This window comes from Anabrus simplex, chromosome 12 (genome assembly GCF_040414725.1).
Source record: "Anabrus simplex isolate iqAnaSimp1 chromosome 12, ASM4041472v1, whole genome shotgun sequence".
NCBI lineage: Eukaryota > Metazoa > Arthropoda > Insecta > Orthoptera > Tettigoniidae > Anabrus > Anabrus simplex.
In genome coordinates this window covers 36939987-36956818 of record NC_090276.1, presented here as the reverse complement: position 1 = coordinate 36956818, position 16832 = coordinate 36939987, and the positions used below count along the sequence as shown (strand labels likewise).

The 16832-nt window shown below is 40.1% G+C and overlaps 1 protein-coding gene across 1 annotated transcript in view; it reads right to left on the bottom strand.

Moving 5' to 3' along the window:
* Positions 1-662: 662 nt before the first annotated feature.
* Positions 663-16832, bottom strand: part of tst (twister) — a 132996-nt gene continuing 116826 nt past the window's right edge. Inside the window, exons 17-18 of the mRNA XM_067156822.2 lie at positions 5316-5450; positions 663-996 (exon numbers count right to left, since the gene is read on the bottom strand). Coding sequence (XP_067012923.2) covers positions 760-996; positions 5316-5450 — 372 coding nt within the window. The 3' untranslated portion in view covers positions 663-759. The remainder of the gene's footprint in view (positions 997-5315; positions 5451-16832) is intronic.

Sequence of the window (16832 nt, the reverse complement as noted above, 5' to 3'; positions counted from 1 at the left end):
GTCTTTGTGCATTCCAGCACTCTGATTGTGCCAATCTTATGTCCTTTTATGAAATTGCATAGTGATGGGAGGTTTGAGGTCTAGTAGAGTATTCAAGGCTTCTGTCAGCATAGTTCTTATAGCCCCAGTTATGGCTATGCATGCCATTCTCTGTAGGCTATCCAATCTACTGCTGATTTTTCCTTCACTTACTTTCTGCCACCAGATGATTGCAGCATAGGCCATCAACAGTCTAATGATCATTGTGTATATCCATTACCATTGATGGTCTTAGGTCCCATGTCTTCCCAACGGCTCTTATATGCATACAGCAAGTTCTTTTGGCCCGGGTTATGTTCCTCACTTGCTCGTGTTTCTAAATAAATATCTCAAATTGACATATTTAAATACTTCCATCTTTATATGGGCATATAATGGCCTTTAAACATAAAGGTGAGCGCTGCACTTGCTAGCGAGTAACGGCACACGTAAAGACCTTGCGAGTAATGCCGGGTGGGTTAACAAATGTAGTTATGTCTTTCATAAGCACCCTCAGTACTACATATACTTCAATATAGCTGAAGGGTGAAATGTGGGTAGTAATTATGGTTTACATTTTTTTAAATCCTGCGAGTTCATGAAGTGCCATGAAAGGGGAATGGAAAAAGAAAACACGATTATATCAGTTTAAATATATCATTATCTTACAAATAAAAATACAACACACAAATGCAGGAACAAAGAAGTTGGCAGATGACATAGTATATGCAATTTCAGAACCTATGGAGAGCTATCGATGGCAGACGGATGTATGGTATCGCTGGTATACAGACTGGCAGCAAACACTATATCTCGCTTGATTGCTCGCGCTGCTTCGTCCATCTTAGTGCTCAGCATGGTGTCGCCGACGCTGGAGGCAGCATCCTTGACGTCTCGCAACGTATCGTTCAACTGTTGGATGCAACGGACAACAATTCCCTCCTGAACGTCCGTTAACTTGATGATTTCAGCAAATGGCTGTAACAGAATACAACACAAGTTTCAACAGTCATTAATTATTACGGTATTTAATTTATCTAAAGAAGGCAGTTGTGAGTGAAGCAGGTAATCAGGTGTGAATCAGTTGTGGGAAATGACACGGGATTTGGATAGAACAACTGCACATGGAGTTGCTCTTTTAACCCTTTGACCTACCATTTTTTTTGATAAAACTCTGCCCTTGCATACTATTTATTTTTTTCCCTTATTTTATGGGAATGCTGACCAATATATACACGGATATTACATATAAACAACTTTTTTGATTGAAACCAACTTTCAACATTTAGTACGTGTAGAAGATATATATATATATATATATATATTTTTTTGTTATTTGCTTTACGTCGCACCGACACGGATAGGTCTTTTGGCGAGGATGAGGGAGGCAGGGGCTAGGGGTGGGAAGGAAGCGGCCGTGGCCTTAATTAAGGTACAGCCCCAGCATTTGCCTGGTGTGAAAATGGGAAACCACGGAAAACCATCTTCAGGGCTGCCGACAGTGGGGTTCGAACAGAAGAGATGTTAAGTACAGAGCAAAAATGGCTAACTGGACACCAGTGGGATCCGAACCCACAACCTCCCGATTTCGCGTCGGTTGTTCTACCAATTGAGTTATGGTAGCCTAGGTCATGCTTGTTCTGTTGGAAAGGATCTAAGCTACAGGTCTGGCACTACTGCCGTCACACCGTAGAGTGTGTTCAAGTCACCCATTGTTGGCCAAGTCAATGAAGATTGAATTTTCACGACTCTGAGGTGTTAAGGGTATATTACCAGTGTGAGGGAAATTTGACAAATATATTAAGATATTTACAGACCTAAGTGTTGGTTTCTGTTGTTACATGATCCCAGAATTGTGGGGTTAGAAATTCATTGACCATTTACAGTTCTGTTGGCTTATCTCTTTACCACGGAGTGGATTTCATAAACTAGTTTACATGTAATGTCAGTAGCTTTATTAGCTTCAAGTTCCCAATTCCAGTCATTACTGATGTTCCTACCTGATGATGCTGTTGCACCTTGTGTAAATCATGAATTATCCATTGGCGCTGGCTTTCCGGTAGAATCAGATTCATCTTCACCATTATCATTTGAAGATATTGTGACAGTGTACTCCTTCCTCATGTGCATTTTTCAGGAGGAGCATTCGGCCCTGACTTCATTTTTATGGATGACAATGCACGACCGCATCAAACAGCACAGGTAGAGGAGCTCTTGGAACAAGAGGACGTTCGGCGAATGGACTGGCCTGCCCGTTCCCCCAAATTAAATCTCACTGAGCAAGTGTGGGACATGTCGGGCAGGTGTACTGCAGCCTGTCCACATGCACTAACGACCATCCAGCAGTTGTCCACCGTGCTGGTGGGGGAATGGAATGCCCCACCACAAGAACTCTTTACCAATCTTGTGGCCAGCAGAGGAACACATTGCAGAGCATGCATCGTTGTCTGTGGTGATCACACACCCTTCTAAGAACCATGTCCCTTCGTTTGTGATGTCCAGGGGACCATCATAATGCACAGTGACTTGTGTAATTTATTGTCTCTGTATAAGAGTGTCATTTCTGTTCGTCTCATCGCATGTTCCTTTTAGTTGCCTCCCGGACCATACTATAGCAGTTCGTCCTATGTATGGTTTAAGTTTCATCGAGCTATGTTACTTGGCAGTGACACAACATCCAAAAGTTACTTTCCTCCGTAAGTTTTGCACAGCAGTGTATGTTTGCACCTTTCACTCGTTGGAGGAAATATTCCGTCAAAGTATGGCTTGAGGTTAATTCATACACAATTGGACCATTTCATCCAAATTAAGAAATTTTCCCTTTCCACTCACAGCAAGTGATCCGCTGAACACTCTTTTCCTGAATAATTGTATATAGTTGTAATTCTTCATTCTTCAGAAGGTTATTAAGATAAATTTTAAGACAAAAGATCAAGTGGATTTCACGTGTAACATGCCTTTACTAACAAGATATGTAACATGCTCCAAAACTCGTAGCTTTTTTAAGCCTTTTCCATGATTAGGGACAAGATGTTCTTAACAATGTGTTATTAATTGCGTGTATTTTAATCCTGAACTATGAACAAAACAAAAGAAAACAAAACATGTACCATTTTTAAATAGATTAATGTTCTTTTAATGTAAGAATAATCAAAGATTATTAAAATGGCGGAAAGGTGGAATTTTTTAACTCGTTAGTTGAGTTTTTTTTACATAATGTTTTCTTTCTCTCTACGTACACTCACTAACGAGCTCTCTCATAGACATTTGAAGGTGATGCTGGAGTTGATTAGTATGAAGTGTTTATCATTCAACTCTTTACTTGTCTTGCACCAAATGTCAACAACACACTCTTATTTCATAAATTTATCTATTATAATTCATGTCGTGCCTAAACTTTATGATTTCAACTGATGATGGATGGTCTCTAGCAAAACTGAAACTACTTTCAAATATATGTAACTTTTTTTCAGGTTTCAATAAATAAGTAATGTAACATTGTCGACTCACTTTCGCCGCATTCATCATTTTCCGATGTTTGACATCCAAACACGGCCACAGCTACGGGACTACTGTCAGTTGATTACCCGCATCAAACCTGGATGACGTCATCGAGCCATCGACTCTACGCTCCTCGTGGACGCTCTCGGCGTTTCTAGTGCCGTGTCTCATGATTTCCCCTGTACCTCCCCTCTCCTACTGGCCCTTTATATACAGCAGCAGTCTTTGCCTGCTACCTCGAGGTATTTTTCGGCTTTCGGAGAGAGGGCAACATCTTTATGTTACGTCGATGTAAATTTTCACACCTGTATGGGACTTATTTGACCGTGAGGTATTCTGAACTTCGCATGACTATGTTCTTGAGTGGTTGTACTCGATTATGGATCCATAAGGGAGCAGTTGGATGTCTAATTCCTTTGTTTGGAATGCTTTTTAAGTTATGTGACTATGCACTTTCTGTGTGTCGATATTCTCAAAAATTTCTGGTACATCAAATTAGTTTACATTCTTCCACTGCATAATAGTCTTGTCTTGAAACTTGTTTACATTTATCCTATTGGGCTAAATGCATCGGTGTTACATCCGGTGTTTTCTGGAACTAAATATTGAAATAGCACACTATGTTCTAGTCAGGTCAATTCTTATAGTATGCTCGGATATTGTAAAATAAAAATGCTGATCTATGATTCATTTTCCTATTTTTGATTGATGTTTGTTGTTTAACGCCTAACATCTAGGTCATTGGCACCTAATGGTATGAAATGAGACAAAATGAAATAACAAATTAAAAAACCCCAAATCCTCTACTGACCACAATGAATGAACGGACGGATGGGTGGGTGGGTGGATGGATATGAACTTAAAATGATCAGTGGAACCGACCCACAGTGCCTCACATGCACAGAAGCTAACAGTATTACTGACCAAGTGACTGCGTCTATGGCATGATACTGAATCGATGATGCTTGTAGTCGAAAGGAGTCCAAAATCAAAGTCATCAGCCCCTTATAATGGTATTTATCGCTACAAAAGTAGAAACATGGTATTTGTCATGTTGCGGTACTAATCAAGAGTAGCTTAGACTCGCGGTATTCCACACATTAGAGTACTACTCACAGGTAAAGAAATTCACACATGTAATACAGACCTACAGTGTTTCACACATTGCGGCACCATTGACAGGCAACGCAAACCTATGGTGTTCATCACATACGTGTACTAACCACAGGGACTCGTACTACACCGTGGTGTTCCTTATATAGTGGGTACTAATCATAGGCAAGCCAGAACTATGGGTTCTGTCCTCCCATGGTGTCGCTCATATAGTGCTACTAATCACAGGTACTGTAAAAGCCGTCGCGCTCTCGTTTGCTACTAATCACAAACCTATTTGGTACCTAACATAGTGGTACTATGTGCAAGGAAACGCCTCCCATGGTGTTCCCTGTGTGGTGGTACTAATCACAAGGAGTTTCATGGTTCTAATATAATCATCCCTCGGTCGCACCTTTTAGTCGTCTCTTACGACAGATAGGGAATCTGCCACCTGGGCGACTGTCCTAAATGTAGGTCAGTAGTGATTGATTGACAGATAGAAGGATGGACTCTGTCAACAAGAGAATATGAAAAAGAAGACCGAATTGGAATACAATTACTGAAGAGGAGTGGTAGAAGGAGAGGCAATGGTGGAGAAGTGCCATCAACACCCCGACCTGGCAGGAGCTGGACAAGGGGAAAAAAAATGATGAAAGTGATGATGATTAATATTCTTACCATTACATGATGCTAACACTAACCTTTTCGAGTGCCCATTCGTATACTACTCGAACGAGTCCAAAGTTGAGGCCCTGGTTATCAACCCCTGGTTCAACACAATTATCTTGCTCACATCTTTGAATATCAGCCTCTATTTTCAAGAAAATGTCGATGCCCTGGAAGAAGATAAGAACATAAATTAAAATTCTATAAACAAAGGAGGATCAAATACAATAATTATTTTCAACATATGAACAAGAGAAGTAGATTTAAAACAAAGATGCTTTTGTTGATCTGAAAGCATACACATCCTTTAATATTACTACTTAATACTTGTTCCCACGTCGACTTCAGTCGTATCCTCATACTGATAATATTGTATCACAGTTTGGGTGAGGTGTGCAACAAGGTAAAGGTAAATACAGTGATTATTTAGGGGCGAGTGGCTTATGGGTTATTTGTGCCACATAAAAGCAAATATATTTACTGAAGCATACAGTGCATACTGAAAGGAACATATATTAGAAAAAACATGATGATAGGTCAGAGTTAGAAGAGGGGGAGTACAAAAAAAAAAGGACAATCTCTGCATCTCTGTGCCACAACGAATCAACAAAAATGCGTCAAGGTAGACGTCCAGAGTTGCATCAGATCTGCAGAAGCTACACACTTCTCTTATCTATCTTTGTTTCAGTCACATCTTCTAATATCACAAAGGTACACCTCTATGAAACTGTCATCCATCCAGTGTTATTGTACAGCTTCGAGACAGTGTCCCTCGCCAAAGTTAACCGCCATCACCTTGCAGTTTTTGAGAACACGGCACTACAGCAAATCTATGGTCCTGTATCCATTGATGGAGTCTGAAGACACCAAAGCTCTGTAGACATGCATGATCGTTACATAAGATTAAGTATCGACCAAGTCATTAAAGGAAGAGGAGTTCAGTGGATTGCACACGTAGAGCGGATGTCGGATGACAGAGCAGTTAAGAGGGTCTGGGAAGGAAGCCTGGTGAAGAAATGGGCTCTGGGGAGGGACAGCTGGGGGATTAAGGGAGATTGGCGCTGGCGGCACACGACCATAATAGCTGGTGAGGAATCGTCAGTGCGGGCAAAGGTCACCAGGATAAGTGAAAGTGTAAGTCACAACCTACCATTATGCATACGGTTCAGCTATGTACAGTATGCTCGCAGCCCCATACAAAACATCCAGCGCTTTTCACCTACAATGGATGACAGGATAGGAAACAAAAACAGCTGATGAAGCAGTAGCAACTGCTGGGGTGAAGCTAATGAATGAATGATTGAATGCTAAATTTTGTTCCACATAATTTTCAACTTTTAATTCCACTGTGCAAATATCTGTACTGGAAATCAATTCCAACATAACATTTTTCTTTCTGCATTGTGTTCAGTTGGAGCCACTACGGCTGGCGGGAATAGGAAGAGTGTAAATGAGGCATATTTTTTAAATTATGTAAGTACTGTTTTGATATAGAAAAAAGTAATGCAATTTTTAAACTTTAAAAAAAATTTTTACACGTAAGCCAGTACCTTAATCTACTTCTCAACATAAGTTCCAATCATATTAAGGCTCTTGTCATATCGTGAAACCATCTTCTGAATTCCATCCTCATAGATGTGTCCTGATGTGCCAGCAACTGCAGCACAGTCATTTTTAGATCATCATCATCATCATCATCATCATCATCATCATCATCGTCGTGGCACTAACCACCTAAAAGCTTTTACAAGTGCAGGAACAAGTGGTAGTCACTAGGCGCTAGGTCAGGACTGTACGGAGGATGATCAAATTGTTCCCAACCGAATGAAGGTCTCAGCTTTGATTAACCATGTGAGTAATTATTGTAGATAAATGAGGTGATCCACCTAATCAACACAATATAAAATTAGTACTTCAATTTATTTTAATTATGGTACTAGTTTGGATCTATTGATATTAGGCCATCATCAGCCATAAGACCTTAAAATACTTTTAAAAAACCTAACTGGCCATACATACAATAAAAATACATTATGTTCATAAAAAACAGAACACCTTCAAAGACTACAGATAGGAAGTTCATATTCACAGGACATGTTCATTAGTATGTTCTGCAGAAACGATTAGCATGTCAGTCACCTAGGTTCAGCATGTGTCCTGTTGCATAGTAGGCACTGGGTTTTCCGTGGGCACTGATAAATTGTTCCATGTGTGATGGCATCGACGTGTATAAGGCGCGAATGGCGTCCTGGGATACCCCATCCATGCTGCATTTACCTGGTTCCACAGTTCATCTTCGGTGGTTGGCATTGGGTCACAGCACTGCACCCGTTGTTTCACCATATCCCAATTTTTTTTTATTGGTGACAAGTCCGATGATCGGGCGGGCCACGGCAACAGTCTGACATCCTGTGACAACAAGAAGGCACGTGTTCGTTCAGCAACATGTGGTCACACATTGTCCTGCTGAAATATGGCGTCTGGGGTGTCGTGCAGAGAGGGTACGGCTACGGGTCGCAGGATGTCATTCATGTACGTCAAACTGGTCACAGTACCCTGGACAAGCACCAACTGTGATTTGTGGTTGTACCCAAAAGCACCCCATACCATAAGGTCTTGAGTTGGCGCTGTATGTCTTGTGTGAATGCAGTCAACGTGATGCCTTGACTCCTGTCTATGGCGAACCAAAATGCGGCTATCATTTTAAAACAAACAGAATCTGGATTCGTCCAAAAACACTATCTGCTGCCATTCCTGTCCCCAGTGACGTTGTTCCATACACCATTGAAGTCTAGCATATTTATGCACATCAGTAAAATGTAGGCGGAGAAGTGGACAACGCACCGGTAACCCAGATCTTAATAAACGGCGATGGACCGTCACTCCTGATAGTGTACGATGTGTTACACTGTTCCAATGATGTGCCAGAGCCGAGGAGGACGCAGATCTGTCCTGCAATGCCATTCAGATGAGGTGTGGATCTTCTCGAGGGGTGGTCTGGGTGGTGCGACCAGACTCATCTCGTCGTGTTCTACGGTCTCTTGTGAACCATTCTGTACATGCCCGTTGCCCGCCGACACACTTCGACCCACACGAGAGCAATTTCCTGGATGGATACATCATGTTTGAGCCATGCTTAAATGGCAGCTTCATAAAAGTTACCTTTCTGTCATTGCTAATGGCCTTTCCAGGCTTCTCATTGATTGACTTAACTATTTCCAAGATTGCACTAGAGAGGGCAGCTCTCTCAGTTGTGAACACGGGAGATCATTCTTTCCGACGAGATAGTTGTCATATCTCTTTGGATCGAATCTTTGCATTGTTTATAGATAGAAGAATATAAAATGGAGCCCACGCAGATCGGAGTGGCATTTTTAAGCTGCAGATGGGTTTTTAATCGGTTCAAACTTAGCCTATACTATCATCCTTCCTTTGATTTTGACGGCTAATATTTCAGGTATGGTAATTCTTGTTTTAATATTGGTTCTAAGGTTCTCTCGTGGATTTTTTTTTTTAGCTTTTCTTCATAGCTGATTGATACGCATCCTTCTGCTCTGCTGAGTGAATGGGCTGTGTGCTTGTTGTTTTTATTGTGATTGAGTTATGTTAATAGCTGGGTCTCAGATTGATTTTAATTATGTGCACTGCATTCTAAAGTGTAACGCCGTCAAAAGAAAGCATGCCCCTGCGTCGATGTGAAATTCCATTCGTGTCGTACGAGGTGCGTAACCTGATGAGTTTATGTATGACTACGAGATCCTCTCTGGTACCACTGCTGAATTGTATCGCTCGGCTCAATTTTCATTTTTGATCTTGTTTCTGTACCTTATGTTTGTTTGGGGTGCGGTGTTATTTATTTTTGCCTTGTGGCTATCTTGGTCGCTGGCTTGCCCGCGATGCCGCCATGTTTGTTTTCCTTATATTTAGGCTATGTGCATGCCTGTGTTTCTCTTTGGGTTTTGATCATTGTTTCTTTGGTCCCGAGATGTTCCCCCTCCGTGCCATGACAATACCTACATTCCTTTGTATTATCTGCTTGGGGTTTGTTCTTCTCCATGATGTGTGGGAGCTTATCGTTGTAGGGTAATTGTTGTGATGATGGTGGAGTTTAAAGGCGCATATGTGAAGGATGATTGTAACCTCGCAGAAGGAACGATCTAATTGTCCCGTGTGGATTATATTTGTATTGGCAGTTAATGAAATGAGATTACTTTTAAAGCGGTGAGCCCGTCGTAAGTGTAATTTTATCTTGGAGTTGAAAAATGTCTTGCTCACGAAATGATGTTACCACATCAACTCAACAGACTCTGCTCATGTATGTATCCTTTGGTTATTTATATTTTTAAAGTATTTGCTTTATTTCTTTGCTTTTGTTTTTAATTTCATTATATCAATAAACCCTTATTAATCTTAATTTGAATTTCATTGCTAGTAGTATTAGTTCCTTATTTATTTGCATTGGTAATGCGGGTTATTTCCAGTTCAAGGCTGTTTTATCTGGGCTTTCCTAGTCGCGATCTACGCCTCACAATCTCCCGATGTGTGTGTTTATGCTGGGGTATTGTTCTCGGTAAGGGAGGGGTTTGGTGCACGTTCTCTCATGCCAATAATGCGCCCTCTTTCAAACTCACTCTGAAGGCCAATGCTAATCGTTTCTTCAGAACGCACTAATGCACATGTCCTGTGAATATGAACTTCCTATCTATAGTCTTTCAAGGTGTTCTGGTTTTTATGAACATGAGTGCAGATAGTGTATTCTTAACACTTGAAAATAGTTTTATCTAATATACAATATACACTAAAATAAGTCACTGTCTTGAGGATATAATACAACACTTAAAAATTTGCATGATCTGTTGGTATACTTCAATAAATATAAACCACTGTCTTGATGATCTATAAATAATTTGTTGAACACTTGTATATAAAAACAATTGGTAAAAAATCTATCTTAATTATATTTATTGAAGTATACCAACAGATCATGTGAATTTTCAAGTGTTGTGTTACATCCTCATTTCAGTGACTTATTTGGTGTATATTGATCAAATTACGAGGCATGATTTTTAAGTAAGTACCGTCTTGATATTCCGCCGATGCAGCGCTGTGGTCGGCATTCCGTGCATGCGTGTTGTGTACCTGCATCTATTGGCAAGGCTGAGACGCCATTATGGCAATAGTCGCCCTTGTGTACGTTTGTTGGCAAGCATTTGAAATGGCCTCGCCGATCGAGAGTCCTGCCGACTGTGAAGTCCGGTCTGTTATTCGTTTTCTGAATGCAAAAGGTTTGAAAGCTATCGATATTCATTGTGAGATCTGTGCAGTTTATGGACCAAACATTATGAGTGATGGAATGGTTAGGAAATGGGTCTGAGCATTTAAAGGTGGCCGCAAAGATGTGCATGATGAAGAACGGAGTGGGCAAACTTCAGTCATTAGTGAAGATTTGGTGCAGGCAGTTGACTGATGAGCCACACCCCCTCGCATTGCGGAAACAATCCCAGTATCAATAAATACAAAACAAAGGTTTGAGGCGTAGATCGTGACTAGGAAAGGCCTAAATGCAAACAGCCTTGAACTGGAAACGAGCCTGTTTACAAATAATATTAAGAGACTAAATCTATAATAAAATTCAAGATACATGAAATGAGGATTTATTCAAATCATGAAATGAAGGTAGAGGGAAAGGAAATTAATCTAAATAAAAAGGATAAAGAATGGGTACATACATAATCAGTCCAGGCCGAGTTGACGGCACGACATTATTCCGGGAGCATCAAGCCACAAAAAAGTATTTAAACATTCGACGGGCTCACTCAGTTAAGTACAATACCTTTTCAAAAGGTGCCAGTATTTATATATCTCAAATGACGCAATAGATCAAAAGAGAGATCGTTCCTTCCAAGAAGTATATTCCATATCATTTCCACTCAACAACGTTCAGACACCACCCTCATTAATAATAATCGCCACAGATCTTCCAACTCCCACGCATTAAGAAGAAAACCACAAGTTGAAAAAAAAAAACCCGTAGGATTTCAGTATGGGATAAAAGAGAAATGACTCTGGAACAAGGAGATAATATAAAACAAAAGGGGAAAATACCAGGCATGTGCATAACCTAAATGAACGAAACATAAAACATGGCGGCCCTATAGGTAAATGAGCGGCCAAGACAGGTGCAAAGGCAAAAGAAATAGCACCATACGAAAATGCATGAATAAAATACTGAAACAAGATCAAAATACAAATTCAACTGATTGATACGTCTTTGTTACACTCCCCTCTCATACTAACACTTGTGCACACATTCAGACACAGCCGGAATCGGCAAGCAATACGAGCAGCAGCATCAGTTAAATGACAAACTCAAATTCATATAACATGTCTCCAAGGCCACAAGCAAGGTCTCATTTATTCCAGAAGTTGCGTGCACAGGTCAAACGAATTCAGCTGTGGGATCAGAGAAATCCCCCAGTCATGCACAAACACATCAAGGTTCGCACTTTGTACGACACGAGTGGAGCTCGCGCTGATACAAAGGGCAAACAGTCATCAGATGGCGAATTACATAAAAATGCAGCGCACATACACAGAAGTAATATGAGAACAAACCAACATATCCTAATCCCAAAAACCACAAGAAAAAACATGCAGTCCATTCATACTGCGGAGCGAACAACACATATCAATCACCAATATATAATTGAACAAATATTACGAAAGAATACCCATACCTGGAGTACATTAACCGTCAAAGAAAGGAGAAGGATGGTAGTACAGGGCAAGTTTGAAGAGTTTAAAGACTTTTCTGTACGTCAAAAACGCTACTTCGATATGCGTGGAGACCATTTTTATATTCTTCTCTCAAAGCAAAAACCAACGATTCCAGTCAAGGAGATAAAATTAACATCTCGTCGGAAAGATAGGACCATCAGTGCCCAACATCGAGGGAGCTGCCCTCTCTAGTATAAACATGGAAGTTGTCAAGTCATCAATTATCGGCACACTTTATCTTGGTGCATTTACACCCTAGTGCTGAATCGGTCGACCTCGGCAATCTTCGAGATTCGTACTGGCAATGTTTGAAACACAAACTATGAATCGTTTAAGCATCGTTGTGCAACATCTAGCGTACACTTTACGTACTAGTACTGTTGTTGTTTACATAGCAAAGCCAAACTGTAGAATTCTTGCTAGGAACAAGATTCGCATCGAGAAATGTTGTATAATGGTTTGGTTTTTTTTTTTCTTTCTATTTGCTTTACGTCGCACCGACACAGACAGGTCTTATGGCGACGATGGGATGGGAACAGCCTAGGAATTGGAAGGAAGCGGCCGTGGCCTTAATTAAGGCACAACCCCGACATTTGCCTGGTGTGAAAATGGGAAACCATGGAAAGCCATCTTCAGGGCTGCCGACAGTGGGGCTCGAACCCACTATCTCCCGATTACTGGATATTGGCCGCACTTAAGCGATATAATGTTATATAATGTGTATGTGACACAGTTGTTGGCTTAAGATAATAATGGTTTAGAAACTTCATATCGATCGATCATATTCTCGATTCAATTCAGATTTCATTATCATTCAGTTGGCAGTACTACCGGGACCAGGACAGCTCCCTCCTTACTCCTCAACCCCATACACAAATGCACCAAGATCAAGTGTGCCGATAATAACGTGAGGCTGGAAGAGGCCATTAGCAATAACCGAACAGTAATATTTAGGAATTTGCCGTGCAGATATGGCTCACCGAGCAGTGAGAGAAATTACCGAAAGGTGTGCTCACGTTGGGTACCGAAAATGTTGACGGAGGAGCACAAAAGCAAATCAGGCGGCCAACTTCTATGAGGATGGTATGCAAAAGCTCGTTGTACGATATGACAACTGCCTCAATAATGGTGGGAATTATGTTGAAAAGTAGAGTAATGTACAGGCTTTCATATAAAAATAAAATTGTTTTAAAAAATCTCTGTTCGTTTTTCATTTATTTCAAAATGGTACTTACTTAAAAAACATGCCTCATATTTTCAAGTGTTATGCTATCTATTTTTGTTCCATGTATGGCCAATTAGTTGTTTTGTTGTTTCAAGACCTTATGGCTGATGATGGCCTAATATCAATAGGCCAAACATAGTACCATGACTAAAAAAAATTGAAGTACTAATTTTATATTGTATTGATTACGTGGATCACCTCATTTATTTACAATAATTAAATTGTCATCAACATGGAATATGAAAATTATAAACTTTGATAGCCGTGTGAAGTCGCGCATTGTCATGAAGCAAATGGAACCCCCTTTGTAAGCATGCGAGGCCATTTGTTTTGGATTGCATGACGGAATTTACATAAAGTTTCACAATCATTCTTGGCATTTATTGTGTCAACCCGGTGAAAAAAATCCACAAGCAATACAATCTGACTATCCCAAAACTCGGTGCACATGAGTTTGTGGGTTAAAATTATTTGCTTGCATTTCACTTTCTTGGGTGATGTTAAGTATCTCCTTGTCTGACTGCACAAATAAAATAGATATGTACACTGACAAGTACTGGTAATGTAACCCTATAATCATTATTGTATAAGTTTCTTTAATTTAATTTCTCTTGTATATATATTATGTATTTACTTTTCTTATTCATTGCTAATTATTCATTATTTTTATCATTGTTAATTACTACTATTATGGCTCATATACATGCCACACGTCTTTTGATAGAACGTCACAATGAAAAGAAGAAACCACTCCACATCGCTCTCTTGGATCTCGAAAAGGCCTTTGATGGGGTGCCTTGTGATCTTATTTGACATGCATTCAGGCTGCATGGTGTACCAGAAGTATATATTCAATGGATCCAGCTTCTAGGGTATATCAGAATGCCACCAGCTCTGTCCAATGTGCTGCTGGAATGTCTGCACCATTTCACGTTCAAGTTGGAGTTCATCAGGGATCGGCTCTATCTCTGTTTCTGTGCATCCTCTGTCTCGACACCATCAGCACAGAAGTGTTAACACCACACCCTTGGATTCTACTCTATGCTGATGGCATTATGGTCGCCTGTGAATTCCGCCAAGATTTGCAACAGTTAGTCCAACGTTGGAAAAACCCCTTGGATAGATATGGCCTGTGATTTAACGTCGGGACGACTGAGTACCTAGAGTGTGGGGTACAAAGTGATAGATCAATTAACATTGACAACGTTGATATTCTGAAAACATCTCAATTTAACCCTTTTAGTACCAGTCGCTTATAGGTGGTGTATGCGAAGAATACCAGGCTTATTTTTAAGAAATTGCAATGTTTCAGTAAAATCATTATAACTTTCTTATTATTGAAGATATGCCTCCGACATTTTAACTTATCATAGAAAAGGAGGTTCTTTACATGTTTTTAAATTCACAAGCTATGTTATATTAACTCTATAACAAATAAAAAATTATTAGTTTAACAATTATCAAAATGAAAATTGAAAAGTCATAAATGAGATAAAGAAACACAAATCAAAATTAAAATTATGCACTGAAAAATATTATTGTCTGCAGATACATGCTCTTGGTTTACTATTTGCAAAATTTCAATAACCTAGGCACTGAAGTTTATAATTTAAAAAATCTTTTATGACCGGGTGTTTCGAGATACAGCGGGAAGGGATCGAAGTGTGTCATTTCCAACTGAACACTGTGTTATGCATGTAGGCATAGTTGTCATTACTGGCGGCACCACGGCTTACACTGTCTTCATTTCCGTCACTTTCCGAATCAGCATCACTGTCACTTTCAATAATGACAATACCACGAGGTTTATTGTACTGTGGAATGCCATCGCTACACTCACTTCCTGTCTCTGAAATAACATCACCAACATCATTATTACATGAGCCTGATATAGCTACATCTTCATCAGACTCAATATAGTCGTCATTGGCATAGAGTCTGTTAATATATTCAGCTAAATCGTCATCATTCTCGAACACATCGCGTGCGGCAGAGGCGGCCATTTTCCTACTCACAAACTTTTATGGTGTACAGAATATAGGTCGCTTTGATAAAATCATACCTCCGTAAATAAAGCGATTGGCGCGATAGTTGTGGTAGATTTAGAAACTACAGGTTCTGAAGAGTCTAGATCACCTGCATTGTGCTGCTATATGTCCGGAAACTAAGAACTACAAACAAATACAAAACTGCTCGCGTAAGGAGCGCTATTGCGTTCCCGGCAATTTTCGCTCGCTCGCCGAGGAACGCTTTTGCGCTTTCTGGTATTCTAAAGGTTAAATATCTTATCCAATCGGATGGCGACATGCTCCCAGATGTTTGAAGCAGAATCAATGCTGCATGGATGAAGTGGTGACAAGTCAGAGGAGTACTTTTATGACCAGAGGGTGCCAACATATCTGAAATCCAAAACCTATAGAACCATCATTAGACCAGCGGCACTGCATGGAACCGAGTGTTGGCCAGTTACAAGAAGACACAAACAACAGATCCATATCATGGAGACGAAGATGCTTCGCTGGCCAATGGGACTCACTAGACTGGATCACATCAGAAATGAGGATGTTCGGATGGCATTTGTTGTGGCCCCAGTCCCTGAGAAAATACGGCCACACGCTACGCAGAAACGGTTCTTCAGTTGCGAGAAGGGCATTACACGCGAGTCCTGAGGGCCGCAAACAACAAGGGCGACCAAAGAAGCAATGGCTCGACATTCTGCAGAAGAACATGCACGTGGCAAAAGTCTCTCCTAAAGATGCACAAGACCGCATCAAGAGGAAAACACAGTGCTCAACAGCAGACCCTGCAATTAAGCGGGATAAATGCTAAGAAGAAGAATATTACTATTATGGCTAATATTCATACATCTGTTCAATTTCTGTAAATAATAATGGGCAAAAACTGGTACTTAATTAATGTAGTACTATTAGAGGACCCGTGCTGCTCCTCAGCGTTCGTTATAAACAGGGTTGTGGCACTAAATATCGAACACTTAAGGGTATCTCTATGAATTATTAATCAGTATTTTTTTCCAGTAAAGAACGGACATCTGAAATAGTTATAAAACCTTAACGGAACATCCCCTGGTTGCAACTAGCTTGTCCCGACTTTTAAAATGTATAATTTGTAGGCTCGAGGCACCCTTAAATGCAACAGTTGTGTTCCTTCATATATCGAACGGTCTGCGTTATATATCAATCAGTGAGGTATTATTTATCGAACATCATTTTTATATATCGAATTGCAAGGTTTTAAATACCAAACAGAAATATTTATTATAAATCACTTTACTTTAGCCATTATATGATTGTAATAACATGAGCAAAATAGAATGATTCTTAAATATAAATCACAAAAGTAGAGGAGGCAATATTGATACACATTAAAATATCCTGAGAAACACACAAAAACCAGTTTCTTATCTCTACCCTTCCACAGAGAGAACATGTTTTTAGTCTTCCTTATTTCTTTTCTTTCTCTTCAATTCTTCCTGGTACTCTTCTGAAGATATCGTGTATGTTTTCCTTAATCTAAACTGATGAGCTTTTTC